The 25,988-nt window shown below is 42.7% G+C and overlaps 1 protein-coding gene and 1 pseudogene across 3 annotated transcripts in view; both read right to left on the bottom strand.

Moving 5' to 3' along the window:
- The window catches only part of CTSC (cathepsin C), a 36,971-nt gene extending 26,586 nt beyond the window's left edge, over positions 1 to 10,385 (bottom strand). The window contains exons 1-4 of one of the 2 annotated variants that reach the window (XM_081154297.1): positions 10,138 to 10,385; positions 7,899 to 8,044; positions 2,583 to 2,667; positions 594 to 933 (exon numbers count right to left, since the gene is read on the bottom strand). In XM_081154297.1, the coding sequence (XP_081010423.1) occupies positions 923 to 933; positions 2,583 to 2,667; positions 7,899 to 8,044; positions 10,138 to 10,309 (414 nt within the window). In that variant the 5' untranslated portion in view covers positions 10,310 to 10,385 and the 3' untranslated portion in view covers positions 594 to 922. Of the gene's footprint in view, positions 1 to 593; positions 934 to 2,582; positions 2,668 to 7,898; positions 8,045 to 10,137 lie in introns of those variants that run through there. The other variant, XM_081154296.1, reaches the window with a different exon arrangement.
- Positions 10,386 to 22,444: 12,059 nt separating this feature from the next.
- On the bottom strand, positions 22,445 to 25,064 carry LOC308564985 (dnaJ homolog subfamily C member 7 pseudogene; annotated as a pseudogene). Its single transcript has 2 exons — positions 25,061 to 25,064; positions 22,445 to 23,322 (listed from the first exon to the last, which is right to left on the bottom strand). The product of its transcript is annotated as a dnaJ homolog subfamily C member 7 pseudogene (transcript).
- Positions 25,065 to 25,988: the final 924 nt, after the last annotated feature.

Here is a 25,988-nt window from a genome sequence, read left to right as displayed (position 1 = left end):
ACTGCGACTCACCAGAAAATCTACCCAAATGCAAATCCAAGTACTTGTACTTCCCTGTGAAAGGGCCTTTCTTTCCCTCTTTAGCCCCAAGGAAATGCTTAGGTTTGAAAGTCTAGCCCTTATCATTTAACACTTAAGCTGTGGGAGCTTAAATACTCTCTGATACCAATTACCCTCCTTCCCCCCCAGGAAATGAAGACTAGTGATGTTTACTTTGTAGGATTTTTGTAAGGTAAAAGTACCTCAAGTTCTTAGCCCCTTTCTGGCCAGGTTACTGCCAGCCTATGATCTACAAGAAGACACCCTTTGGGAGTTTGGCTCATCTCAGGAAGCCTCTTCCACAGGACCATCTTCCCACCAATAACAACATAGCTGCGCATCTCAAGATATTCTGAAGCCTTATTTTATCCTTACAACAGGCGCTGGGGTTCCTCAAGGTCATCAGAAAAGGCCTTCAGGAAGGTAATGTAACTGGGAATAAAATCTGCACTGTGAACAAAATGAAAAATAAAATTCCAATCCCAGCCTGTCTGGAAAAATCATTTCAAGAGAAGAGTGTCCCAAAGAGAAAAAACCTCATGTTGCGTACTGTTCCTTTTACTCAAAGGCTGCAAGGTGAGGCCACCTAAGACTTCCAGAATATTTTTTTCTTTCTCCTGCGTAGTCTCTGACCACATTCCAACATGATGCTGGGCTGCTTTCCACGGAAACGTTCGGTAGGGCAGCTGCCTTGGAGGTAGGTCACCAGGACGCCTCTGCATGTTACATGCACATAAAGACTCCAGAAGGCTCTGCGGCTGCTAGGAGGCCAGCCTCCGCTAGCTGTGAGAGGTAGGTGGGTCCAGTGCTGCAGGCTGCTCTGCCTCTCAGCCCCAAAGCCTGTTTGGGGCTGTGGTTTTAAAAGAGCCCCTCAACAGATGCTCTATTTAACAACTACAAGACAATAAAAACTAGAGTTAAAACTGTCCCTTAACAATGCTTAATCATATTAATTTCTGTAAGTAAAAAAAATACCAGAACTAGTATTTGAGATGCTAGTTTTGTTTTTTTTAATGCTATTTAAGACATTCACAAAAAGCCGCCATTCTCAGAAGCAGAATGCTGAAGCAACACGAATTGCCCATGCAGCCAGCAGGCCCAAGCAGCACATGCAGATGCATTTGAAATTAACAGCCACTGTAGAAACCTGATACAATTTTGAAATGTACTTAAGAAACAGGCTAATCTAGCAACCTAGGTACATTAGCATGTATACCTTACGAATTCCAAATGTAGCCTTAGTGCTGCTTGGATCCATATTTCCAGGTACAAGACTGTTTATCCCACTTAAGAGCAAATACAAGGGACTGTCTTTCCTACTGGTGGAGGTGTCTCCATCATTACGAGGAAGAGTGAGAGTTTTAAGCCAGAACTGCATAAACTACATTCTGAGAATCCCTTACTTTTTGTAAGGAAAAAACGGTGAGTTTATTTTGGGAACGCTTCCTATTATATCTTTCTCCTAAGCTATCAACATACAATAAAGATTCTGAGACGTTCTGAAATAAAGGGAATTATTTAACTCAATCTACACTTATTCAACTACCAGAAAAGAACTGTGAAGAAACAGCTCATTAGTTTTTTCAGCTCTAATTTTCATTTTGATCTGCTATTAGTGGCTGCCTGGAATGATCTCTAAAGCTTAACGAGATGAAATGTTGTACTTAATGAGTAATTGTACCTGGCAGATGTGTGGACCACTGTTGGGCCATTAAATAGTTTGGCAAATGCTGTTATAGGATAAGGCTATATAGCCAGTTCCATTTTTCATTTCTGACCTCTAGTACTTAAGAGCTAAGTAACGGAGGAAGGAAAAGGGGATAAAAATGTTGTTAAAATGCAAGGAAGGTTAAGTCCCTACCAACTTTACTCTCTAACCACCCATTTTTCCATCAAAATTCTGGACGTCTAAGTTAATGGGTCCAGTGTGAGCAATGATTTAAACATCTCTTCTGAAAGTGTGCGAATGTAAAGACTGAAAATATGCTCTTCTCCCAGTCTGTATTTTACTTTCTGGGGGAGGGGCCATTTTTAAAAAGACAGGTGATCTCCCACAGGAATGAGTAACAGGCATGTCACTTTCTCGGGAAGAGTCACCTTCTTCTCTCCTGGAAGACAGGCTTTAAGGGCCTGGCCTCCCACGGTTCCCCGAGTCCTTTTAGGAAAAACAAAAATGAACAATCTGAGGGAGCACAGCTGCTTCAAGGCTTTGAACTGAACTTAAGCCGACCTTTCCTTAACTGGGTCTTTACCTTTTTGGGTTCATGTCTATTTATGTTATAAGCAGCCTACCTGGGGAGAGGTAACGTGATGTGGGCAAAGAGAACATGGTAAAGCGAAAAATCATTCACACAAAATAGTGCAGGCATGTAAAAGGTGGCAAATTAGCAGGCTCAAGCAAGAAATCTACAAGACAACCCATAATCTCTCCAGTCTCCTCTCCATCTCCCTGGTGAATAAATACTCATTAATTTGCATAAGCCACCAGGAAGAGGGAAGCTTGCTTTTAACAAGGAAGTTAAAAATGTTTCAGTGGCGCTCACCCAGTTTGGTCCTCCGATACGGTAAATCATATATCCCCACAGTTCCCAGCTGCATGAACAACTGACTGATAAAATCAGTGACATCCTATGAAGAGTTTACAATGGGAAACTGAGTCATTATGTTGAGATTAAACATCATCATGAAAGAAAACCAAAATACGAAGTTAGGCATGCATTAGGTGTTAAGCTTCTGATTCCTTCCCTCAATTGAAACACTTACAAGTAAATCCCAAGGTGTTTTTTAAAAAATAGCCCAATATTGTGTATTGAATTTACAATGAAACAAGTAAACCTATTCTAGTAACAAGTATTCTAAAAGCTGAATTGTTACATCTTAAAAATGAACCCAGAAGGCACAGTGGGAAAATTGTAGGAGATTCCCAAGTCCGTTACTGTGGAAACACATGACTGACATTTCTGGCTGTGACAAGTTTAAAACTTATAAGTCCCTGGAGGACAAAATGGGCAAATAAAACCTTTGGTATGGATTTCACCAACCATTTCCCAAACATCCCAAGATTTCCAAATTTCCCTGTTCTGAGTAGCAACCTGCTTAAGAAACACTATGGCAGTTATTTTTTAGCTTCCAGTTCTACTAAGATTGTTGGGCCCAAAACGGAAACTCAATTAGAAATCATTGAAGTTTGCTTGACGATCACCAAATAAAATTTTTAGCCACAATGAGTCTAGTTTTCCTTCTATACATCTTCTTCAGCCCTAGTATAACTTAATCTTCAAAATAAAATCAGCTCCTCTACTGCTCCCTTTTAGGGCCTGAGAGAAAGTGAAATGAAAAACAGTAAAAGGTTAGAAAGCCTATTCAACTTGAGGGTTTTCTTTGGAGTTTAAGTTTGTTTCATATGACTTCCTTCCACTGGGTGATATGGTAGAGAGAGCGGTGCAGTGAGGAGCTTCATACAAGCCCATCAAAAACAAAACAAAACACCCAACGAAAAAACAAAGTACGTAACAGCATAAAGAAGAAAATATTATCACTTATCCATCCATCACATAAAGGCAATGATAATTAAATGTCCTTTACACTGTTCTGTTACATTGTATTTTTATAAGGAGTTGGCTGCTTTTAATCTGCAGGTACTTTTGAGGGGTGCCAATTCACTGGAGTGTGCCAACTATAATCAAATGGTAAATGCTATTAAAATCTGATAAGTCTTAGAAACTTGCCTGCAGACAGTATTGTATTTTATTTTGGGTAGCATATTGTTTGAAAAGAAAATTGAAATGAAGACCTCTAAGAAAGTTTCTATTTTGCCATAGGTCTAATTACTCTTTATTGTTTTACATAAGGTTTTTTCAAATGTTTAGGTACCTGCCTGGGTGGGCCCTGAAGGCATCTGAATTTGTAACCCCCATAAAGTGATCAGATAACTGAATGTCTACAGGAAGCTGAGAAGGAAAAAGTATCTTTTAAGAATATTTATCGTCTGCTTTCTGCCCAACTCAAACTATACAGACTTTCAGTGTCAAGATTCACTTCCTGCCAAACTTTTATCTAGCTTGAAGTCACATGCAAAAATAAAGATAGATTATCAAGCAAATAAAACCAAGGGTAAAAAGGCACAGGAACCTCAAGTCATGAAAAATGTTCATCTTCCAAGCGAGGCCTGAAGACCTTACGAAAGCAAGCTCCTAGCAGTAGAAGTGGTACTGCAATTGCTTCAAAGATGGAAATCTGGGAGAAGGGAATGGAAGCTGTCTGCTCTGCTGAGCTGCAGGATGCTCTGGGGGAGCAGAGGGGGGAGCAGGAGCCTAACAGAATATCCTGTGCTTATCACTTGCTCAGCATGCTCCATCTAGCAGGAACAGTAAGAAACAAGCTGATGAATGTATCTGAAGAGGGCAAAAGGAAACCAGTGGTAGGGTCTGCTATGAGCCAGCGGAGAGACCTGGAAATCCAGCTGACTTGCAGAATAACAATGTAGAGAATGATGATGGCAGGTATATGTGGCAAAAATTCGCCAGATGCTTCTGTCATGGCCATAAACTGAGCAGGAAACACTGTAGTTTACATAAGACACTTGAACAAAACACTGGCTACGTTTTGATAATTGTTCATTTTAAAAAATAAATTAATCTTTATTTGAAAGATACTCTCTATGTCTGTAGGAAAAAGTTCTCATGTGCTTTACTCTTTAAACAGGTTTGTGGTTTTCCTGAGTTACCCACCCAGTACGGTTTCCCTGGCACCACTGCAGAAAATACCCTGATGCTTAGTGTGAAATCCAGCAAGCTTTTTGTGTTAGCAAGTGTCACCAAAAGCGCTTGACTTTCCTGTTCTCTAAAATCAACTGCACTCTATCAGTTTCTTAAAATTTGTAAAACTCTGCTCTCTCTATCTTTTGGTTATATTTGCAAAATGGAAAAGATTTTATCAGTGCAAAATGTTTATCTGGAACTGCTTAAGTTAAGAGAAATTTTAAAACCAAGCACCTTATGTATATTCTACTCAGCTTGTTTATATGACCTTCATTGTAAGTCCTAACTACTGACCGGTCAGAGAATACCATCCAGAAGAAGATAATGTCCTACAGTGAGGCAAACGTAGGTTTACAGTTGTTCATATTGAAAATAATGCAGTAATTAATAAATAATAATACAAGAATAAACTGTTTCAGGTACTCATAACTGTAAACCTACTTTTGCTCCACCCTGTACTGACTCTTCCCACTTATGGTTGAGAGCACTTATAATACCTCATTTGATGTTACACAGTGGTTTTCTCTTGACCTTCCATTAATGATCTGAGGCTATGGAAAAATGCCAAATCTGCTTACATAGTGATTTAAAAAGAAATGCAGCCCGGCTGGGCGTGGCTCAGCGGTTGAGCATCGACCTGGGATCCAGGCGATCGGGGTTCGATTCCCGGTCAGGGCACATGCCCGGGTTGCGGGCTAGCCGATCAATGACTCTCTCATCATTGATGTTTCTCTCTCTCTCCCCCTCCTTTCCTCTCTCTGAAATTAATAAAGATACGTTTGAAAAAAAAAAAAAGAAATGCAAAGATGTGTACTGGCTCCTCCTTCAGTCACCAGCCCCCGACTACTTAAGCTGTGAGTAAACTGATTGAAAAACATTAATGGAGGGAAATTGCCCATCTATTTCTGAGTAGGAGACAAGTAATTAAATGTTGACTTTAGAAGTTTCCCCACCAGTTTCTCCAATTCTACAGAAGTAAAGAATGAAAACTTTTCTAAGCCAAATGATAAAACTACTTATCTAAGTATATACTGTCCCCCATTTTACATTTACATAATTTATTCAACCTATTTCTCAGCTGAGTTCCACTTCAGTTCATTTTTAAAATAAATGTGAACTAAGTGTCGATTATGTATCAAGCAAGAAAAAAAGGAGGGGGTAGGCAGAGGGGAGGGAGAAGGGAGGAAGGTGAGGGGAAGGAGGGGGCAGGATGAGACACAGTAACAACAGTCTTGACTGTCTCTTTCCTTGTGCATCAATTCCATAGGAATTCTCAACCTGAAGGCAAAAAGTACTGAAGGGCTGTGACAGAATACCTGTAAGAAGTCTGCAAAGCTCTAGGCTCAGGAATATGTAAGCCAAGAATTATAACCAGATGGAATTAACATTTACCACATATGCACTACAGTTTTAAAAATTCATACACATACTCTTGTAATTTTAAAAAGTACACAGCATCCAGGGATAATATGAAAAATACTTAGTAACTGGTCAAGCATGGGCTTTGACTAATAAAATGGACTTTGACCCTCAACAGCCAACATGGATAGATGGTTCTAGCCAGCTGAGTAGCAGACCAACCAATCCAGGTGGGGGGGGGCAATTTTTTCCTCTCTGCCTGTTTTCTTTTTTCCTATTAAAGAGGGGTCCTCATTATAAAAAACATATTGGGAGTTATTATTCAAAGAAACAGGGTTGGCTCAGATGTAACACCATATCCTAGGGATTAAATCACAACCCATGAGAGAAATCACAATAGATTTACAAGTTAGTCTTTTGTTGGTACTTTGTCTTTTTACCGTCCATGGAGCCGCTCTCCCACTTTCCCACGATTCCTAGGATTAGACAACTCTTACCAGATGTTCCAAAGGCTGAAACCCCATTCCCATGAGAAAGTCTGTCTTTATTTATATTCAATTTAAAATGAGAAACAGCTAGCCTCAGGCTTGTGGTTTCAATTTACTTAAACCATTTCATACTCTGCCAATAGGAAAAATTCCAACTTCAGCAGGATATCTGGGATGGACTACAATCCATGCTAAACTATTTTACCCTGGAGTGTGCCTGCAACTGAAAGCAATGTGTCGGCATATAAGAACAGACTATAGCCCCAGCCAGGAAGCTCAGTTGGTCGGAAAACTGTCCTATACACTGAAAGGTTATGGGTTCAATTCCCGGTCAGGGCATATACCTAGGTTGTGGGTTTGATCGCCAGTCGGGGCGTGTACAGGAGGCAACCAATCGATCTCTCTCTCTCTCTCTCTCTCTCTCTTTCTCTCTCTTAAAAAAAAAAAAAATCAATAAACATATTCAGGTGAGAATTAAAAAAAGTTCTCCTAGTGACAACTTTTGTTGTTGTTGTTAATCCTCACTTGAGGATATTTTTCCATTGATTTTAGAGAGAGTGGAAGGGAGGGGGGAGGGACGAGGGAGGAACGGGGACTGAGAGAGAGTGAGTGAGTGAGAGAGAGAGACATCGATTGCTTGCCTCCCACACCTGTGACGACTAGGGCCGGGCTCAAACTTGCAACCTAGGTACGTGCCCTTGAACGGGAATTGAACCCATGACCTTTTGGTGCACAGGCGGATGCTCTAACCACTGAGCAACACCAGCCAGGGCTGGACAACGTTTTACTTTAATTAGCCCAAGGAGTAACTTCAATGCTCTCTCTTTGTCTTAGTTTAGTCAAATAAGTTATTCACATTAACATACTTAGTACATCATATTACTTCAATGAGTTACTTAGGTCAATTTCTCAGAGCCAACAATGGTAAGAAAGACAGTATAATTACTCCAAATTTTTTTTATAATACCCATTTCTTTCCTGCAGATTCAGTACAAAGCCAAGTAATGAAGGCAACATTTAAATTTAAATATAGATGGACTGTACATATTCAAATATAGGTCGGGTTTTTTTAATCTATTAAGGTCATAATTTTAAATAAATTGGCAAAATTACACCGTCTATTTTCTCTTGAGAAACATGGTGTCAATTCTGGTTATCTTCTTAAACTTAAAATTCTGAGGGTCTACTGATCAGAAGAGACTTCAAATATTAAATAACTGAAAATATGAATGCAACGTCCAACAAAACTAACCTTAAAAAAGGCAAACCACTTGTAATCATTCAACACAATCTCAAAGCCTTGATTGTAAATGATGGTGAAGTGGCCAGAATTGCCCAAGTCATCATATGCTGTATCCATCTTCTGAAGGTGCACCACGACTTTTTTTTCTGGTGGTCCTGAAGAAAAGAAAATGCACAACAATGGAAAATTATTTGTACTTCAATGGGGAGGAAAATATCTTTGTAATTTCCATACTTCTTAAAAATTTATTTTTATTGTTGAAAGTGTTACAGGTGTCCCCCCCTTTCCCCCCATTGACCCCCTCCCCCCCCAGGCCTTCACTGCACTATTGTCTGTGTCCATGGGTTATGCACATATGCATACAAGTTCTCCGGTTAACCCCTCCCCCTTCCCTCTGAGCTCCCTCAGTCTGTTCCATGCTTCCATGTCTCCGGATGTAGTTTGTTCGTCAGTTTATTTTGTTCATTCGATTCCACATATGAGTGAGATCATGTGATACTTGTCTTTCTCTGCCTGGCTTATAGTTTCCATAATTTTTAAGCTGCTTTCCTTTCGTGCCACCCGATTCGAGCCCGCCTGGCTTGTAAGGATCTCAGACTCTTCCCCTTGTTGCTTCCCTCTGCGCAGTTCAGAGGGGTTTCAACCAGGCCTGTCAAGGGAGGGCTCAAAGGATAAAATATGCCAGCAGGCAGAGAGACCCCCAAAAGCGCAGCTGTGACCTTCCCAAAGCATCCAAAGAATAAAGAAATTTTTCCACTGAAGAAAAGGGAAAATGGGGGAATGTTGAAAATGACTGGTGGAAATGAAGTCAAAATGGTCGTCAAAAGCGGAAACATAACAATATGAAAAAAGACCTGCCATCAAATCAAAAGGACAAAGGAAATGATCTCTTCAAAGAAAAAAAAAAATGAGGCATCTTTCTCCATCGTGGCTCCACAGTTCAGAACTTCAGAATCTGCATCCTTCCTAAGCATCCAGCAAACTCAAGGTTTCTATCCTACGACACTAATGTGTGCTGACAGGAACTAAACTTTTAAATTTCAGAAGGCGGGGGGCTCAGGTATGTGGGTGCCTTTAATTATTATATTAAAGTCGAAGGTATAGTTTATAGACAGAGGCTGCCTGAAACGGGGTCCTGCTGTAGCCATCTGCAGGCTTCCACTCTTTTTAGAGTGTTTCCAGGGCTCACGCTAATGCTCTGAAACAGGAGATGGCATGGGCCCAAGCAGCGCAAATACTCACTCCCCGCTGCTTCCAACCTCCAACTTTTAGAAGAGCCGTCGGTTAAACGCCCAGCATTAGGCAATGCCACCGTCGCCGGAAGCGGGACAGCTGGATGGGTCTGTGTTAATGACAAGTCACCTGGCGATCCTTGTTCTGACAAGGAAGGCGCAGCTGAGAGCTTCGCTCCTTTCTGGCCAAGCTAAAGGCTGGTAAGGATCCCGGCAGAACACAAGTGCCTCTTCTGACCAAGACAGTGTGACTTTCCTTCTCCCTTCACTAAATTATTTGTCATTGGTGTAACCATGTTACCTGAGGGTATATGGAAGAGCCCAGTGTGTTCAAACATGAGATGTTTATTGAGTGCCTTCCATGAGCCAGGTATTGTGCTTGGCTCTAGGCATTTCCAAATATAATTTGCTGCTAAAGAGTTATTAAGAGAATTAAAAAAAAAAAAAAAAAAAACCCACAAGTTTTTATATACATCCCTGCAATACATAAAACGGCGCCGAGGGGTGCCAGAAGTTTTCTCAGGCTAGCAGCATCAGCACACATCCAAATCAAAACCAGTGCACAGAAGGGCTCTTTCCCACAATGTAACAAAAGGAGTCAACTTTCCTGCTATATTCTCAGTTCCGTTTTCACCGGCACACAAACAACAAACAAACAAACAAACGGACTGCTCCCATAGGATTGCGAGGTCAGAACTCTCTTCCAAACAAACAAACAAAAACACCCCACAAAACCCCACAAAAATAAAAACCCAGAAAATAAAAAGTAAGGGGGGGGGGCGCTAAAATATTTTAGAAAGTATAGAAGCCCTGGGAGTAACCAAGAAACTGTGCAGTTAGCAGCTCTCAGCAGCTCAGCTTGGACTTGGCAGGAGAGGGCACCCCAAGGGGCGCCTCGTCCCGGCCTCGCGCAGGTGAGCTCCCCGGGGCGCGCCGCGGGGGAAGGGGCGCAGGGACAGACCGGGGTGCCCGGCCGGCGCGGGAAGGGAGGCTGTCCGGGCGCCGCGTGCGCTTACCCATCACCGAGCAGTTGACGTCGCGCTGGGAACCTCCGCGGCCCACCTGGAAGACCCAAGTGCCCAGCAGGTCGGGGTAGGTGCAGTTGGCAGGTGTGTCGCCGAGCGCGGGGCCGGCGCCGCAGAGGAGCAGCAGGAGGGCGGCGAGCAGAGAGCGCGGCCCGGGACCCATGGCTGCGGGGCGCGGGGCAGAGGCCGGGAGTCCGCGACCCGCGCCGCGTGCGCCTTAAAATAACCCGGCGGCCGGAAACCGGCCGCGGGGCGGGGCGGGGTCTCGGGCTCCCGGGCGGGGCGGGGGGGGGCTGGGCACCTGGGCCCGGGGCCGGGAGCGAGCGCCGCCCGCCGCGCCCCTGAGCGCCGCAGAGCCCGGGACGCGGCTCACTGCCGAGGAGCGACTCCAGCGGGGCTTCGGGGCCCGGGGTCCGCGCGCCCCGCGCCTACTCCTCGGGAAGCGGGGCGCGCGCGGCCCCGGCGCGCCGGCGGGGAGAGGGCGGGCCGCGGGCGGAGGGGAGGGAGGCGGACGGACGGACGGACGGACGCGGAGAGAGAAAATGGGGTGGCGGGGACAAAGGTCAGAGACCGAGACGGAGGGCTGGGAGCTGGCGGAGGCTGGGAGGGGAGCCGGGTGAGGAGAAGCCCGGAGAAGGAAAGACCTAGGGAGTGGAGTGTTGTTTCCCTCGCTTTGTCTTCGCCAACTCGTTTTGTGTGTGGTTTTTTTTTTTCTTTCTCAGAAAATTTTACTTCCCACCCCCAGCCACCTTAGCAGTTTGAGACCGGCTCTTCCTTCCGTTTTCCAAAATTTTCGCTACCTCCTTTTGGCTTGGTTTTGTGCGGTCTCCTGTTCATGCTGTGTGCTTATTTTCCACAGGAGAATTCAGTGGTAGTGCAAGCTTGCAGTGTTTGTGTCCTAGCTGTTTTTGTGTCCCCTGCAAACTTTATAGGACTTAGTGCACACTTGGGCGCGCGCGCGCGCGCACACACACGTGCTCAGAGATTGTTACTCAACCGCTTCCCGTTTTACTGCTGAAAAGCAGGCGGCCCAGAGAGAGAAGTACCTGGCCCAGGGTGAGGAAGGGAACTGGTGGGACAAGGCTGGTCTTAGGGTAGCATCCAGTCTGCCAGTCCGCCCTCCAGTAATTATTAGGTAGCATATGTGGGGGTTCAGAAAGGTCCACCCCAATATAAGCCTCAGTGATATGCAGATTGTTTTCAGCTAAAGGCAACATTTAGCTGTGGGCTCAAGATAAACTTCTGCCCCTCCATTAAGTACCTGAAAGACTTGAATTGGAGGCCTTGCCCATAAAAAGAGATCAGGCATAACCTCTTTTGCCCTATCTAGAGGGCAGGGCAAGCTTTTATTTACTGACACCTGCTATTATTATCTTGCAATGACCCTTCGAAGCCCGTAGTCACCTTACTTCATTCCTAGCTCACAATGTCTATACCCAGTTTACCATTTGGGGTCTCTGACTCGCTCAGGTTACAGGGTTCCCATCTATATGTATGTGATTAAATTATTTTGTCTTGTTAATCTATCCAATGTCTATGTGATTCTTAGATCAGCCAGAAGAACCTTGAGGGTAGAGGAAACTGTCTTCTTCCCCCACACATTACTTCCAGGTGCCTCCTTGCTCAGTTTGCATATCACCCTTTTCTGCTGAGAGCTCCTCTGACTTTACCGGCTGTTGTTGAAAGTTGGGGCTCCTTTCCTGCACGGAGCCTGGGGGTTAGGTCCTGTGCCAGCGTCAAGGACAAGGAATAGGACAGACTTTTGTGTGTCCCCGACTCTAGGGCACATGCCTTTTGCCCTCATCATACTGGTTAAAATAAGTATTTGTATGTTCACCTTTCCCACCAAATGACAAGCATTCAAACGGAGCAAGTACACATTATACACCTTTGACTCCAGAGACTCTGGCTTGAAAGCACTCAGGAAGTACCCTGGGTGTTAAATGTACTTAATGACATTATCTTGGTTTCTAGGCCTGAAAGCCAAATTCCATTTGGCAAAAGGTGTTGCCCTTGAAAGCTCAGAAGTGAAAGTGCTCTCTAATGTCGTCACAAACTGCAGAGACAAGGGGGAAGAGACAAGCACAGTACCTCTACCTTTTATTGCCATTTACTACGGGTAAAAAGTTGGCATCATAAAATTAAGCTAACACATAATTTAGAGATACATTGACAGAGTAGCATTGTCTCCCAGAGTTCCTGGGGAAGTGGCATTGGTTGTTAAAACATTAAAACTGTTACTAGGTCATCCACATTGCAGAGCTGAACAGGGAAGTTGGAAATTTATGGGTGCAAAGTAGCACACTTAACTTCGAAGAAAGTTTAAAACACTCTTTATTCAATGATGATAAGTAGAACGCGATCTTGGAGATCTCTTAGTCTAATGGATTCATTTAATATCAGGAAATGGAGATCGAGATGTTATCAGCGAGATGACCTAGTTTCTTGTCTTTTTGAAGGAAAGATTTCAGTCAAGAGACAAAGTGCAGCACAACAAGCAAGAATTTATTGGCTGCAGTAAAAATACACTCAGGACAGTGGAACACGGAACAGCTTAGCATAGAAGCAGCAACTGGAGAACCTAGGTTAGGCTGCTTGGGCTCACTGGGAAATCAGAGAAAAGGGGGCCTTGGAAACAGGTTCAGGGCTTTAGCCCAGGATAAGCTGCCACTGCCCATTGCTCTCCTGGTTGCAAGTCTCGTGGGGTCCCTTAGAGTTTAGGGGATGTGTGCCTGTGGGGAAAGAAGGAGAAGGGAATGACAGGGGCATGCTCCCCAGAGGGAGAGCATGCCACTGGGTCCTTTATCCTGAGGGTTTTTATTTCTCTCTTGCAGGTGGGGAATCTTAGGGGAGGTCTCAAGGGAGGGTTTCAATAGAATATTCATCAGCTTTCCAGGTGTGCTCTTTCAGGTAGGTGGTCTCCACTGACTGTTCCATACCAGGACAGGGGTCATTAGTCAATGCAGCCATGGCATCACTTGTCTGGTATTTGATGCTGAAATACAACTGGGGCCTAGATTTTATCTTTAGGGGAGAAAAGTCAGGGGGTCTAAACCACATGACCAGTGATATGAAAGGTCAGGGGGTCCAAACCGCAGGACCAGCAATATGCTAGGGGAGGAAAGGTTACCCTTAGAGGCAAAGTCCTTGTTTTCCCAGTTTTTCCCATTGCTAAGCATCTGGGGATTTCTGCCCTGGTGACCTTCTGTACCTGGCCCATTGTCCTTGTTCTGCTCATGTTTGTCTAACTGCCTATGACAGAAGGATAACAATAATTTGGTGAATGTCACACTGCCAGTTACTGAGATTCAAGGATAAACCTCATGTACCTTGATTTTCAATTGAGTTTATTTCCAATTATCTATTAATTAATTGCCAAGGTATTCTAAAATGCTCATATACGAATGTACTGGAAAACAGAATGAGACATTCAGATATTCGCTCTTTATGTCTCCATGTAAATTTTAGAATCACTATGAAAGTGACAGGTGCCGCCCTGGTCAGTGTGGCTCAGCTGGCTGAGCATCATCCCACGCATGAGAGGCAGTCGGTTCGATTCCAGGTCAGGGCACATGCCCGGGTTGTGGGCTCAATCCCCAGTAGGGGGGTATGCAGTAGGCAGCTGATCAATATTTCTCTCTCACTGATGTTTTTCTCCCTCTCCCTTCCTCTCTCTCTCTAAAATCAATTAAAAAACACACACATAACATAAAATAAAGTGACAGATACCTTTCCTCTATTTTGTTACCCTTGTAATTGGCTGGTTATTAATATTAATAAAAAAGGAGCACAGGGAAGGCCAGACATTATACACATGGTCATCTGGACAGCTACACCAGCAAGCTGTAATTTCACACTCCCCAGGGAAAGACTGGTTCGTTCCCTGAAGATCACTGGGGGAAGGGACTGGGCAAGGGGAAAGATGGGCACATGTGCAGCAAAGTCGGAGTGATGTAGGGAATGTACTCACCTGTCAGTTTAACCTGGAAAGAAAAATAATTGGCCAGAGGGGTTGGAGCCACTGCAAGCAGGCAAATTCTTAGAAGGTTAAGATCTGTAGACAGGAATGCTCTCTCTCTCTTGTTCCTCTGGCTTTTCTCCTGCTTCCTTGCACTCACCTGTGTTCTCTCCATAGCCATGTGACCCTAGAAGCTGCATGGCCCATGACCATGCGGACCCCACACACAGTGGATTACAGCTGGAAACATGAGCTAAGCTAGTTTGTTAACTGTGCAAATATGGAGCAGAAACTCTGAGCAACAGCTTTTGTCCTAGCTCTGCTGAAAAAGCAGCTGGACTTTTTTCTTGGTGGGATGGAGGGAGATGGGACCTCGGAAACTCAGAAATTCCACAGAAATGAAACGTTCTACAATACCTCATTCTCCCATGGAGGCCTCAGGAAATTTTCCCGCCATGGCACCCCAAAAAGCCCTATCACTCATCCTCCCCTGCAAGTCTCAGAAAATTCCTTTTCTCATGACATCAAAAGAAGCTCGCCTCCATTAGCAACAGGTGGGTACACAGCAACCATACTACCAATAGCAATTTCAGTGTTACATCTCAAATACTGTTATCAGATGGGCATTTAACCACCACACCAAGGTTGTTGATATCAGACTCTTGGTCAAAACTCTTGGTTAAAACTTTTGGTCCAAATAGTTGCAATTGGCTTAATCCCTGGTAAAAAATTACACAGGACGACTTAAAACTTTCTTGGCCAATGTGGAGCTCCTTTGAAATTTTCCAATTAGCCTCTCTCAACTCCAATGCTGAGGTTTCCGAACCCACAAAAGACATTGGAGGCTTTCTTTAATTGGTGTTTCAAGGCCTCAAAATGGAACCAGGACTCAACTATTGCTGTCCTCCAAGAAAATAATTGCAAACTTAATAAAAGTCTCTAAAAATTAGGAGACAAGAGATCTTCCTCCTTTACTTTCAGAATCCTGAAATCTCCCAGTCCCTCAGTTCCTTTTTAGCTCCTCCCACCCATCCCTCGCTACTGAATTCCCTTTCTGTTCTTCAGAAAGCCCACTTTAAAGTTTTAGATAACTCCCAAGGAGTTGAAACTGTCTCTTTGATTCCTGGGACTAAAGCAGAACTTTTAGCCATTGTTGAGAATTTCCCAAACCCCAAAACTGAACCCTTTGAATTCAAACACCCATTTAGTCTCATCATTAGTGTTTAGCATCCAGGTCTCTCCAATCTATACCAACTTACCCACATGTTGGTTGGCAATGTACTAGCTAGAGAATGGATGAATGCCACAGGTCGGAGCCACCCCATGCAAGACTTTACACTCCTGGGTACTGCAGGCTTATGTGCCTTACAGAAAGAGGCACACAATTTATTAAAAGCCATTCCCCAAATTTTTCCCAGGCAAATAAATTGGAAAGCTGTTCACCGAGGATGAATCCATCTTAGGTTATTTCCATCATTTTGAGCAAACTTTCCAGCAAAATTCTGGAACCAAAGACCTTAATGACAAAATTACTAACTTACTCAATCCCATATTTATTGTGTGTCTTTATGAGGCCATCAGTACTTTATTAGAACAAGACGGCCGCAATTGGAATGCAGAAAGAACCCATGACATTGCCTCATTAGCCAACCACTAGCAAGGACTACAGAAAAAGACAAAGAAAGTTAAATTACTTGAACTTTAGACTTTCAGGGAAAAACCAGCTAAACTAATGGCCATGTAACTTAAATAATTCCCCTACTCCCAATTCGCCCCAAACACCAGATCAAAACCCTGCCTCTTGTTTCTTTTGCCAAAAAAACCTGTTTATCAAGCTCTGTTCTAGCACCAGGGATTCAGTGAAGAACATGCCAAATGAGATCTGTTTTCATGGAGCTTAAACTTCTGCCAGGAATAAAAACATTAAACACTTACACATGGAAGAGTATTACAAAGACAAGTACCAGGTGTAATGGTAATGTATGGTGTTTTGGGAAGCCGGGGAAGGACGCGCTGAGGAATTGGCATCTAAGCTGAGATATGCAGGGTAAGAGTCATATATATCAAGAACATTCTAAGGAAGAACTTATGTAAAGGCTGGAGGAATTTGAGGAACTGTAGAGCTCAGAAGAGCGAACATGAGTGATGGAGAAGTGAAAGATAATAGTTATGAAAACACATTGTGACATGGCTAGTGAGAACATAAATTGGTTTAGATTTTTTGGTAAGCATTTTGGTAATATGAAGTAAGAATCTCAAAAAATATTTCTAGCTTTTGACTCAAATATTGAGCCTTTCCCTGAATATCTACCCTATTGAAAATCACATGAGATAAAAAAACAAACAAAAAAACCTTTAAAGAAGATTAATTAAAGTATATTTGTCATAGAGAAAAAAATCAGAAAAAATTAAATAACTACAGAATGAGAAAAAATATGGTGTGTGCAAATTACAACATACATACGGCTAATAAAAGTTTGTTTCTGAAGAGTTCGTGGTAGTATGAGGAACCATTTCTGTTCTGAAAGAGTCTATTTTATAATACTAAAAGGAGAAGCGGGGGCAATGCAGGGGTTGGCCCAGGTAAACACTGCTCACAGTGAGGGCCTGGATCAGCCCTGAGGAACTCTCCCATGAGGATATCATCATCTTACTCTCAGATGCCAAAATCCTGATCTTTCCTAGAGATTACTGGCAAATCAGCCTCACCCTCAACTGCCTTACCCTTTAGAAAGATATTATCTTTATTGCCCTCGCATGTCTCCAGGAAGAAGAAAGAAACCTCATGTTTACTATCTTGGTGAGCAATCTATCCTTTGACCTATAGGAAGACACTAATTCTAGGTTCCAAGGCTTTTTGTAATGGGAACAATCTTGAAAAGGTAGTCTATCTACCACAAGATGTGTAGAAGTGCCATGGAGAATTGTCTCCTCTCCAAAAACCCTATGTTTATTTTTTTATTGTTCTTATGCTAGTAATTCTTAAAGTTACTTTAGCAAAGATTATAATGAGCACATGATATTCATTGTTATGTGGTAAATGGCAAGTTGGCTGCATAGTGACTCAGACTTCGCCGCCGCCTGAGTGTTAGCCAATCTAGGGAAGTTTCTGCCACTAATTAGCTGTAACAACTAATCTGGGCTCCAGTTTCTATTAAATGACATTTCAAGACTAGTTGGTCATCCAAACTCTAGACTACTTTAAATTCTAAGATTTTATTATTTCACATATAAGAGGAAAAACACCTCACAACTTAGTGAATAAGAACATATTCAAATCACTTTATTTGAAAGAATTTGTCCAGTTATGATCTCAATAGCATACAGTTAATCAAGTAACATAGTACATATCTGTGCGCAGAAAGACCTCTATTAATAGATTTTAAAATGAAATTCAAGTAGTCTTTTTCTATGTACATGTTAATTCCATAGACAATTTCTAAGACAGAAACATAGCTGGGGTTTTGGAGATATACTAGTAAGATGTGATAAAGATTACTAGAAACATAAACATATGAGAATAGGCTAGGAAACTAGAAAGTTAAAAAATATGCAGCTTATTATTTTTCCCATGCAGACCCAATACAATTTCCTCAATTTTTAAGATATTTCATAAAGAATATGATATACTTGTTCTATTGCACTAACGTTAAGATCAAACTTTTGCATCTGCTTACTTTGGGGAATTTTCTGAGTTTCAGATATTCTTATTATAAAACAAAGACAATTATTACCTTAAAGAACTGCTATTAGGATCACATGTGATAATATTTATGTGAAAGTGCTTTGTAAACTGTAAGATCTACAATAAAAATGTAAAGGTTTATTACTATTAAAGTGGGTGGAAATGGCACTAATACACATAATTATCTGATAAGCAATGTGTGAGGAGAGCTTAAAGGGAGGGTCCATCAACTCTCCTAAAGGTAAACAGGGAACCTGAAATCGGTAGAGGTGAGGTTGTAGCTGTTTTGTTTTGTTTTTGGTTAATTCTCATGTGAGGATATTTTTTCCATTGATTTATAGAGAGAGTGGAAGGGGGAGAGAGAGAAAGATCGATGTGAGAGAGACACATTGATTGGTCACCTCCTGCATGCGCTCAGCACGCACCCTAACCAGGGCCAGGGAGTGAACCTGCAACCCAGGTATGTGCCCTGAGCTGGGAATTGCACTCACGGCCCTTCAGTGTGCGGGCCAACACTCTAACCACTGAGAACACCAGCCATGGCCTAGCTGGCTCTTGATGGTGGCAGGTTAGATTTGGGGGGGGGGCTCACTTTCAGTACCTTATAGGCAGAGGGGAAGATTAGACAAAGAGGCATGACAGCTTCTATTTTGTTTGCACAAAGTTTCAATGTGACAAAAAACAAACAAAAAACACAGTTTAGCTTTTTGGTAGCATTTTCCATACTAGTTTATCACTGATACCTGAAATGTCACTTTTATGTCACTTGTATTCCAAGGCCTCCCTATGATACCAACTATACTTAATCACGCATTCCTTCTTCTCTATACTTGCTTTGTAATGTACCAGCTTCTACCACCATACCCGTCACAGGGTTCATTCAATTCATTTATTTGTCCGTGTGCCTGTCCCGGAGCATGCTCCTAGGGGTGGGCAAGGCGTGAGAGGTGTTCTTGTAACTAGTTGTCTCCAGTCCTGACACAGGTTTCCATAAATGGTTATTTAACTGAATTGTCCCTGGTTAAAATGCAAACACCTCTGAGAACTATAACAAAATATGCCTAAATCATGACCTCTCCACCAATAAAATTTAAAAATCACTTCTAGCTTCATAGCTGGCTAAGATTGTTTTTTCCCACACAACCTGTTAGTGGTACTGGAAAAAGTGGTGAAAGAGGGATTCAGATTTGGAGAAGCCCAGAGGGAACATCATAGCAGAAGGGCCCTTAAGTGTGGGAGGTTTCTGAGAGCTAGAGAAGAGGAAAGGGGAAGTGAAACAATATAAACAACATCAGCCTTCTTCACATTTTTGCCAAGAACCTGCCCTCCCCTGCTTTCAAGAAATTCACAGTTCTTTTGAGAAGGAAAGACTGACATTTTTAAATAAAAAAAAAGAAAAAATGAAGAACTGTATATCCAGGGTTTCTAAATAAGTTGTTTTATGGGGTATAGAGAGCAAAATGCATCAAAATAGATGTAAATAGGTAAAATGTCTCATAACCATATGCATGGCTGTCTTTCATATATATTATTAGATCCTGTTGTGATTAATATAATAAATTTTGTAAAGAAATTTATAGAAATATTTAGTCATGCATGTTCTTTGGCAACTAACTCTAAAGGTAGCACTAATAAGAGGTGAAATAGAGGCTGTCAATGACATTTATAAGTTATTTAAAGTGGTTATTTTATAGTAGAAAAGGTGGAAAAAACTACTGCACATCATCTTTAATAATAAAGAAAACTGAATTTCAGGCCAAACTTAACCACCATGTAGCTGGTAATCTTGAACAAGTCACTCTGCCTCATGGGGGTCTGCCTTAACTTAATTCTCCAGGGTAAATCTAATGTGGCTTGGAACAGACAATCGAGAGCGTATTTTATAAACATGTATGTCTCTGAATCAGATTTAGGAGTGATAATTCCATTGTATAAAGTTACCAAAATCCCAGGCATCTGAAATTTGGTTATTTGAATTTCAACACAAAGAGGAGAGCACCTACTCTTATTTCAGATAGTTTTGCATTAATTACTTCTGCAGAATTTTTACTTTTTAAAATCCTCGTAAAAACCCCAGATAGGTATAACAATATGCAAGTTACCATCTTGTAGACAGTCCACAGCTTCTAAGCATCGGTGTCAGTGTCCAACCCAGGGTACTGATCAATCCCCATGCCCTCTTTAACTAAGTCATATGCCTTATGCACTCAACTTTTTATCATATAAAAATAAAAGGAAAGTTTGCTATTCACCAACACCTGAAAAATCTAATATTATGCAGAGCCTCTACTTCCCTCTACAAATCATCCCTTGAAAATGTAACAGTTCAAGCAACATTATATTCTTTATCAAATATCTCTTTCATTAGAGAAAGCTTGAAAGTCAAGAAGCTACAGTTTGGCGGAGCTCACAAAACCACAAGAAAAGATTTGCCTACTGGGGAACAGAGTTGTTTTTAATTTCCTTTGCTTTCACAGGGCTGTACTGTGCCTGTGAGAGGGGCTGAGCAGCTCTGGACAGTGGGGTAACAAATGACTCAAGGGGACCGTAAACTGAAGATGGGGTGGCCCTAGGAAAAGAGGAAATGGTTCTGTAGCTGCGGGTAACTCTCACTTGCACTGTCAGACTACATGGGCCACCCAGACCCAGTACTAATTCCCCTTTTAGTTATCTTTCTCCCTCACTTCATCTTTTCTTGTACAAATGAAGGGTTTTGAAAGAAAGGAGTAGAATGTTTTTATGGGGGAAAGGATTTTAAGTAATTTGAATCTTGATTTGTTCTCTCTAAAAGTAGAGAACTGGACTGTTTGTTCTTTTAGTTTTGATATGTTGAAATCACAGCTTTAAATTTTAAATTTGGAAATTTATTTTAGGTTGGGATTTAAAAAACATTTCACATTTTTAGGGATAGACAGAAACAGATTTCTTGAAACATGGAAAGCACCAAGCATCTACTGGCATTTCTGACAAGTTAATAAAGCAAAATAGATTAATATTGTTATAAAAATTGTCTATTCCTTGAATGAAAACATCAGTATCTCTGGAATGGGGTGAAGAGATCAAAGGAGGTGTATCCCAAAGACAACCAGATGAGAGAAAAATAATGCAGGAACTGTTTTCAGATAACTTTGCTAAATAAGTAATTATAAAAGATGAACTAGGGCAAGGAATAAGAAATTGCAAACTGTTTCACCATTGTTATATTTGATAAATAATAGCTACACACATGCTCACTCGCCCTGCGTCTCTGTCTCCCCATCCTGACAAGAGTTTCCCCAAACTTACCAGCTGGCATATTCACCCCCGTGCCCTTCCGCTCCTCATTTATGCACCTGCCCTATTCCTCAACCTCCACTGAAGACACAGGAGAAAGAAAAGAATCCAGATTGCTTTTCTCTCCAGCTTTACTGTGAGCTCAGTGAGGGCCACTTATTACCTGCTGAGGGGGTGAACTGACATCTCCTCGAGCTGAAGTACCTGAAGCACTGGCGGCACCTTCCTTCCTCTGGAAGCCTGAGGGCCCTGTCTCGCCTCCTTTCTCGTTTTTGGCCAAGATACCCGTTTTTATGAATGTAGGGTTTTCCCTGCGTATGGGGCAGGAATAAGGGCAAAGCTAGCTCTCGCTGTAATTATCAATGAAGTTGGGATTCTCACTCTTTCCTCTCCTCCCAGGGCTTTTCTTCTCTCCGCAGCTGTAAATAATTTATTTCTCCCAGGGGAAACACTTACATTTAGGGAAAAAGGCTCAAATTTTAACAGGCTCAATAGTGATTGCATTCCAATCTTCCTTTTGAATACAGATTCTTCATTTAAAGGCAAGAAAATGCAATAGAAAAATGATCCAGAGATATGAATTAGCAGTTTAAGTGAAGTAAAAATATTTTAATTCTTACCAATTAATTCAAAATGCACATTAAAATGAGACTGTTTTGCCTACAAGACTGAGGAAGTTGTAACAGACTGAGCAAATCCACTTTGAGTGAAAATGTGGGTAAACGGGTACTTTGCTGTATTATTGATGGACACAGCGATGGAAATAGCCTTTCTTAAGAGCAATTTGAAAAAAATAAAAATTTTAAGTACATGTACTATAACTGCAATTCCATGGGTTATGTGTTCATTATAGCACTGCTTATAAGACTGAAATGGTTAGTAATCGGGGGTAGTTAAGTAAATTTAGGAAAATCCATATTGTAATATATTTCTGGAGGTTTTCAAAAATAGTTAACATATAGCTTTAAATACAGACATTTGAAAGATGGCCATAATGCATAATACAAAAACAAATTACCTGGTAACACATGTTTGTATATGCAAAGGAATAAATTATATGAGATAACCAGAATTATTATTTTTTTTGCCAGAAAAGGTCAAAACATTTTATTCTCTTAATTTTTTTTCTTTTTAAATAAAGCTAAACAGTAAAACAAAATTCACAAGCTGCCTCCTTGTCCATCCCCCTGCTTCCCTCCCCTACCCACAGTCTTGGGTGCTGGCTCCCCTTCCTTCACCCCACTCACAGACATGGGCATCCAACTGAGAAAACAAAACTGCTTTAAATGCATGGAGACATGGTGAAGGGAGGAAGTGAACTGTGTCCACAGTCTAGGTTAAACTGAGCAAGTCTGCATTTTCTGGGTTCTGGTTTCCTTTCATTAGCCAGACTGAATAAAGAAATTCCCTGGACCAGATGCTTCAAAGCTGAAGCCCACAGGACCACCAAAGAATGCTCTGAAGACATTGTTTGCATCAAAATCACCCATATCCACGTCCCCCGCATCCAAGTCCTGTGCACTGCCATAGCCAGTCTCTCTGGTGGGATCGGAGAGGATGGTAAAAGCTGCTCCGACTTCCTTGAACTCTTTCTCCCCGCCCTCTGAACCTGGGCACTGGCTCTGCCGTGCGGCTCTGCACAGTGCATCGGGCCCGTTTCCGACGCGCTTCCTTGGTCGCGTGCTCAGAGGCATTCTTGTCCACCCCCAGAATCTCGGAGCAGTCTTTTCTCTCACTCTTCTTCTGTTCCAGCGGTGTTTTCTGAGTTGTGTTCTTCTGTTTTCTCCAACTGATACACTTTTTCATATTCCTGTACTGCTGCTTCACACTGTTCTGTGTCCATGTAACACTGAGCTCTTCTCAAGCAGGCTTTTATGTAAGTACAGTCCAGCTTCACTGAATTTGTGCAGTCTTCTATTGCATCATCTAGTTTCCTAAGCTTGGGATTAGCCCTACCCCGATTACAGTGGAGTTTAGCATTTGTTTTTATACGGTTGGCGTCTATCCTCAGGGCTTCTGAGGACAGTTCCTAGGCTAATTTGTAATTCCCTTCTTTAAGTGCTTTATTCCCATCTTCTTTCTTTGTTTTAAGTGCTTTGGCATTTCTGCAAGCAACATGGGCCTTCCCACGGTCAGGAGTCATCCTGAGCGCTTGTAGAAAGACTGTGCCTCCTTCTCAATACAATCTTCATAATAAAGGCAAAGCCCTCCTACACACAGAGCCTCGCATTGGTGGAATCCACTCGTATGGGGAGGATCTCTGTTGCAAGTTTTTCTTGATTACTGTTACCATAACCCTGGACACCCTCTGTTCCTCTTAGGTAAGATCAAGTCATTCTCCCTCCTCCATATGCTTCCCTTTCCATTTTGTTGGAGACCAGAGGGATGAAATGAACACAGGGCCATGCAGCTGAGGTACTTAAGAGGAGCAAAGGCAAAGAGGTGGTAATGTGAGTTTAATGGAAGGGCCGAGAATACACTTATTGACATTGCATGGTGATAAGATCACCTCTAAATAGAAACTTCTATTCCTTGCACAAAGCGCCCCCTATTCTGCCTCTGGAAGATGCCCTAAATGAAGAGCAGGGTTTCTCTCCCCAGAGGCCATAGCCTAGGATCCGTGTTTTTTTCACTCCACCAATGAGCATTCAAACCTGCCTCCCCACAGTGTCTGCGGCGGCCAGTATGGTGGAGTGGACACGTCACAGCGAGATGGGCCGATCCCCCTTAAGGCCAGGGGAGCCCTCCCGGGACCCTTCATGGGAAGCCAGAGGGAAAAGTGGGAAAGGGAGCCCCCCGACCAGGAGCCCCGTCAGCAATGTCCCCCCCACTGAGGGAGCCGCAGCGGCTGGTCTGCTGTGCGGTGCGGCGGTGCAGGCGGGCGCAGCGGGGGGGCTGCGGGCCTTGGGGGGCGGCGGGGCAGGAGGAGCCAGCCCAGCTCCGGGCCCAGAAGGAAACTGCTCCTCAGCGAGGAAGCAGGTGGCACGGTGTGGTCGCTTCTCCTCCTCTGAGGACTTGGGCAAGATGCCCTGTTCTTCCTCCTCCTCATTTTTGGGGCCTGCCCCCTGGTTTCCTCCCTGGAGTTGTGGTGGTTTTCCAGGCCTTGGTAGCGCCCTTGTCTTTGCATCTCTTTGGTCCACCCCACGGGCACTTAGGTGCTGGCACTTCGCTGGGCTCCTCCGGGGCTGCTTGTGAGGCCTGCCCCACCCTCGCTTCTCAGTGCCGCGCTTTTCCTGCTTTTGAGGCCAAGGGGGGGCGGATGGTGAGCTCGACTCCCTCATCTCCCCTTCTCCACGGAGCAGGCGAGGAGCTATGGCTGGGATGTGTGAGCTCAGCTGCCAGGAGCTGAGGTGCCGGGGTCTGAGGGCAGGCCTGGCTCCACCATCTCTGGTAGCAAATGGAGGCATCTGCATTATTTTTTAATTTTTTGTCAATCCTCACCCGAAGATATTTTTTCCATTGATTTTTTTTTTTTTTTTTTTTAGAGAGAATGGAAGGGGGGGGAGCGAGCGAGAGAAACTCTGATGTGAGACACATCGATTGGTTGCCTCCCACATAAACTCCGACCAGGGCCAGGGATCCAACCTGCAACCCTGGTACGTGCCCTTGACTGGGAATTGAACCCACAGCACTTCAGTGTGTGAGCCGATGATCTAACCACTGAGGACCCATCCAGGGCCTGAATCGGTTATCTTTGCATGACAAAGTCATGTGGTATTTATCCTGCATATAAGACCCAGGGGATTGCTAACTAAGCCCAGCCTTTTTGGTCATTGGGATCGTTTTAAGTTTTTAGTTATCACAATGTCTTGGATCACAAGGAAGATTCTTCCTAAAATCTAAATTTGATCTTGACACTCAGTCTTTCACTGAAAAAATCTTTAAAAGTCTCCACACAGGTTATAGAATTTTGTCAAGTCCAAACTTCTCAGCATCGTATGCCACGGCTCCCACAACCTGGCCCCAATTCTGTTTTTCTTTTATCTTGCGCTACTTACCCATTCTCTTCCCTTTCACAAAAGACTACTCAGTTATTCCTCAAATATGCCAACCACTCACAAACCTTCATTCCCTTCTTCAATTTTTCTCAATAGTATCCTTAATTAGACCCCACTTATCCACCTGCTAAACATAAGGCCCAGCTTAATGTCACCTCTTTAAATCTCTCCTTGATGCCCCAGGCAGAACTGATCTCTTTCATGCTCTATGTTTTCTGAAACGCTCTATAATTTTCTATCCTAAATTAGAGGTAATGTTTGCACATTAAATTAGATATAATTATTTGCATTACTCATTACCAGTCCCCCTCTTGATGATGAGTTCCTCAGATAGGTCTCGTGTCTTATGCATCTGTGAATGAGGTAATGCGTGTATATAACTTGGCAAACAATAAGATCTTGATATAAGGAGCAATTATTTTGTTTATGTTCTTTGTGCCTCCTCAGTTGTATATTACAGGTTTGATATTTAATTGATTTTGCTTGAACTGGTAAATTCTTCATAGCACACACTTTGAAGACTATACCCTGGCTGAAAAGAGTGCTGTCATATTGCTCACCTTTACTTCTATGAACCCTAAAAGTTTCTATCTTCCCTGATTTTAGATATTGCTCACTGTCTTTATATTTTCATTTATTTTCTTCCTTTGTTACAGAAACATTTACTAAACGCTGATTATGAGCCAGAGAGTTTAATAGGCACTGGGGATACAGAAGTAAGTAAGATGAAAATTATTCCTGTTCTCATGAAGCTTTAGTATCTGGCAGAAAGGATAAACATTATATATTATATGATGAAAATCTGATACCGGCTGTGCGGAAAAATCACAGGGCATTATGAATGCTTATAAGAAGGGACTCTAACTTTGTCAGGTGAGTTAAGAAATACTTCCCTGAAGAAGTAATATTTAGGCAGCGATCCAAAGAG

The sequence above is a fragment of the Miniopterus schreibersii genome, assembly GCF_964146895.1.
Source record: "Miniopterus schreibersii genome assembly, chromosome: 12".
NCBI classification, from domain to species: Eukaryota; Metazoa; Chordata; class Mammalia; order Chiroptera; family Miniopteridae; genus Miniopterus; species Miniopterus schreibersii.
This window is presented reverse-complemented; position numbering and strand designations above follow the sequence as displayed.